General features: G+C 43.5%; 1 protein-coding gene across 2 annotated transcripts in view; it reads right to left on the reverse strand.

Annotated features, from left to right (window-relative positions):
- ARFRP1 (ADP-ribosylation factor related protein 1) overlaps positions 1–3852 on the reverse strand; it is a 10257-nt gene extending 6405 nt beyond the window's left edge. Inside the window, exons 1-6 of one of the 2 annotated variants that reach the window (XM_010087843.1) lie at positions 3811–3852; positions 3200–3301; positions 2723–2810; positions 2472–2554; positions 1925–2006; positions 1382–1452 (exon numbers count right to left, since the gene is read on the reverse strand). In XM_010087843.1, coding sequence (XP_010086145.1) covers positions 1382–1452; positions 1925–2006; positions 2472–2554; positions 2723–2810; positions 3200–3292 — 417 coding nt within the window. In that variant the 5' untranslated portion in view covers positions 3293–3301; positions 3811–3852. Of the gene's footprint in view, positions 1–1381; positions 1453–1924; positions 2007–2471; positions 2555–2722; positions 2811–3199; positions 3312–3810 lie in introns of those variants that run through there. The other variant, XM_010087842.1, reaches the window with a different exon arrangement.
- Between the last annotated feature and the right edge of the window lie 528 nt (positions 3853–4380).

Here is a 4380-nt window from a genome sequence, read left to right on the forward strand (position 1 = left end):
AATTCCTCACTACAATGATGTCTGGGGATCCAGAGTAGAAAAATCTCTACCAAAGATAATCCTGTAATGCTCAATTTTTTTCCACAGGTCTTCAATTCTGCTAGATCGGTGGAAGAAAACCAGGCCTTCTAGTTTTCTAAACCTTGCCTAAGTGAACCTGAATAATTACTGAGAAATAAGCCATAGTCCCTTTAATGTTTTGTTAATAGCATTGGCGTCTCTTTGCCCTGTGTCCATATCCAACAGACCTCCTAATACATAATTTAAGTATTTCTTAAAAATAGATACATCTCCAGTTGGTATAGTTTCGCTGACCTCTTGTCACAGCTCTACGACTGCACAAAGGCACCAAAGCTGTGGGCTGGTCCTGGACCATCCAGAAGGGACAAGGAGTCAATCAGTTTTATCTATCATCAAAATACATCTGTTGTGTTGCACACACAAAGGGTAACCAAACCCTCCTTTAAAGCCAAAGTGATTTCTCTGCAAATCTCAAGTATTTCCCCACAAGTGCACTCATGGAGCTCGGTGTAAAGTCCAGGGCAGGAAGTATTTGCATACTTTGGAACGGATACTGCCCGCAGCTGCCAGGGCTGGGGCTCCAAATCCAACTGAAAGCCTCTGGCTCCACCTAGAGATTCATCATTCAAGCTGCAGCCCTGGAATTCCAGGCACAAGGTGTGGAAAGGAGGAAAACATGGAAAATACCACCACTGCTTTAGGCACTCTCTTCCCTTTTTTTCCGTGCTGGGGAAGATGAGGACTGCCCTGGATGCGTGACCTAAACAGTCACACTGTGGTACCCACTAACTTGTCAAATACAAAAGAAGAGTTTTGCAGTTCTGGATGTGCTAGAAAGAATTCAAATTACACTATCAAGAAAAAGTACTCCTTGCTATTCACTGCTGTCATTGATGGAACGCTCTAGGACAAACAGAATGTTTCACTCAACAGATCTTATCTATGGGGGGGGACACAGGATGATATTTTTTCACATATGTTTGTTGTGCTGTTCCCAGGTAACATTAGAGCAGCATGAACGAAGTGCACTGAACATACCTTCTTCTGAATGAACAGGAAAAAAGAATATAGATACCAAGCCACAGTATAAGACCCACCATAGCTCCATAGTCTGTTTTGTTTACAGAAAAGGTTCAAAACAGCTGAGATGGACCTGCCTGTAGTAAGCTTGCTCATGCCACTGGAAAAGGGTTGGAAGAGAAAGGAAAAAATCAAAACTAAATACAAAGCAATTACTTCCAGCAGCAGGAAAGGGCCACAGGATCAGCCCAGGACCGTGAAGTAAATTTAACATGAATGCAGAGCTCTCTCCTCCATGGCTTATTTGCTCACTTAACAAGTAAATCTGCAATAATCTTACCTCTACATCCTGCTTGTTAGCTAACACCAGAATAGGAACCCCTTCCAGAGCTTCGCTGGTAATCATCTTCTCTATAAAGCACAGAAACAAAACCAGAGGTTTAGCCAGTTCTGGAAAACGAAGCTGTGCAAATGGCTGACACAGACTAGACAGGGATGAAGCAAGAGGCTCCTTCTTGCATTACAGTTTCATTTGAGACAACCTTTCAGGTTCATTTTTCTTCACATCATTTTTGCCAGATCAAACTCCAAAGTTAATTTTGATGAATAAGCATGTTACTGAGAATTAACGAGGTGATAAAAATAGAATAAGGAATAAAAATTCTCAAATCATTAGCATAAGCACAAAAAGAGATTCAAGGCCATTACAGGCAACAAAAGTGAGTCCTGTGTTACAGACAAGACAGGCTTTAACAAAAAGGTGCACAGATGTGTCATCAACAGGCCACACAGCTTAATTCAAGGACACAGGAAGAGAGACAACAGAGAACTGTGCCACCACACATCATGGAATGACAGCACAGGAGAAACACCATGTACTCACCGAAAGCTCTTTTAGATTCTGCGAGCCTCTCCTCATCAGTGGAGTCAATCACGTAGATCACACCGTGAGATTCAGCATAATACTGAAATAACACAGACACTAGTGTATCTATCCGCTAGGACCATTTGTTCCTCTTCCTGATTTTGGTTTTAATTTGGCAAAATTTTGACACACATGGAAGAGATCAACCACTTTGAGCCAGCTGTTTCCATAGTACATGTGTGGAGGGAAGAACGGCGGCACATAAAATGCACTGCCTGGTGTGTTTGCAGCCCTGCTGAATCCAACAGTTGAGAAAGTTTATCTGTCTCCCCAAAAAGCTTATCTCTACTGGCTAAACTCTCAGATACGGGTTAGTAATTGCTGTCTTAATAATGCAAATATTAAGCATTATCTTTGCTAATATTGCACGGATAAAGCTGAACCTCTGGAAAAGCATTGACACTAAATACTAGGGTTACCAACAAGCCTGTATGATTACTAAATGAGCTGCTTCAATTCTAAAAATGACAAAAATATTAATAAAAGAAAAAAATACATCTCCAACCTTGTCCCAAAGAGACTGTAGCTCCTCCTGTCCACCAAGATCCCAGAACATCAGCCGAGTTTTGCCAACGTCAATAGTACCAACTAGAGGGAAAGAAGAAAAAAACAATCCAGTGAAAACATGGGGAGCTGGGAGATACGATCTTTACTTGCAGGAACTAGTCTGCTCTTGCAAATTCTTAAATATTTCAAACAAAAACCAGCTGTTGTCTAACTGTGCAGGAAATCTGAAAAAAAATTCCAAACACTTACTGTTTAAGCCTACAGTGGTTGTGATTTTGGACAAACTCATCCCTTTGTAGTTCTTGTTAAATCGAGTTTTAGTTTGTTCAAGGAAGGTCTGAAAAGGAACAAGAAAAAGTACTTACTCTCAATATGTTTCTGGCTGGGGTAATCCTAACCCAAACCTGCCTTTTCATTTCTGCAGAATCCTTCTCCCACAGATACTGCCCTACCTAACCTTGGAACAAACCACTCTGCTTGTTCCCCACTTTAGCAAGGAAAGAAGGGATCACAGGTGATTACAGGATTACCAAAGCCTCAGTTACATCCCTGAAAGCTTATGCTAAATTTAAGTAAGAGGGACAAGTTGATTCTTTGGTGTGACATCACTCCAGTAACTCACAATACAGCCAAATAAAAGCTGATCTGTCTGTTGGAAGTTTCACCTTTGGAGGATGTTTAGAATTATGTGTGCCCTCGACGCAATGGGTAATAAACAGCACTTACAGTTTTACCAGCATTGTCCAAACCCAGGATCAAGATGCAGTACTCATCCCTCTGGAACATGTATTTGTAGAACCCTGACAGCAGCGTATACATCCTGCTCCTGCAACACGTACCAGGAAATCATTAACAAATCGGTCATTTCCAAAAGCCTCTCATTCCGCAATGCAAGCTTTTCCCGACACCAATGACGTTATTCTTTCATCAGTGACTCTCATATTTCAGGACAAACCACAGATCTAAGAGAGATCACACAAATAGCTCAAGATCAAATTTCAAACACCTACAAGTGAGGGATTATCTTCCAAAGAGCTTAACCTCTGCTGCTGCACATCGTGCCCAGCAACCACAGCAAACTCAACCCTCATTTGAAAACTACCCTGTTTGCTTTGGGGCTTAAAAGAGAGTTAATGAAGGGCTTGAATGTCTTGTGTGGTACATGTAAGACCTACAGAAAAAGAAATCATCTTCATACAAATACACAGAATAGGTACTTTGAGCAAGCATGTACGGGCCAGTTCCTCCCTCCTTGTTCCTGATCCTGTATCATGGGATCTTTAACGGGCAAACCAAGCGCAGCGTATTGTAGAGGCACATAAACCCCCTACTTATCTTAACTGAAGCCTTATCCAGCAACACTCCTCTGTTACGGTATCCACCACACAAGTATTCTGTCACCTTGCAATGCCATGAAGACAAGGCAGGTAAGTCCCAAAGCACAAGACTAAGAATCAGTGACACCAACACCTGCAGAAGCCTAAAGGGTTTTTGTTGTCGGATTTGCAGAGAAGGCAGAGAAGATTTGCTAAGGTGCAGGAAGCGCTGGTACCCAGCTGACTCACAGAACATTGCAAAAAAGGGAACCTCAAGGCAAAGACTTTGGGAGGGAACGGTCTTTGAGCAAGTGCGCAGATAAATATTCCCTTTGAAGTCAAACAACGTTGCCTAAAGGAAAAAACCAGTGTTCCAGAGAAGAAGTAAGGGACTTCTCAGGCTGGAGCACGGTCAGCGCGCACAGCCACCGTCCCGCTCCCCCGGGATCCAGGAGACCTCCCCGCTCCCTCCCCCGCCACGGCCTGACAGGGAGAAGGGCCGAACCCTGCCCTCCCACCCTCCCCGCCATTTCCCCCTCACGGCCCGCGGTCAGGTCCCGGGCCAGGCCGGTGGCACCTCGCAGGCCCGCC

Source organism: Pterocles gutturalis, unplaced genomic scaffold (genome assembly GCF_000699245.1).
Source record: "Pterocles gutturalis isolate BGI_N339 unplaced genomic scaffold, ASM69924v1 scaffold35016, whole genome shotgun sequence".
Taxonomy (NCBI): domain Eukaryota; kingdom Metazoa; phylum Chordata; class Aves; order Pterocliformes; family Pteroclidae; genus Pterocles; species Pterocles gutturalis.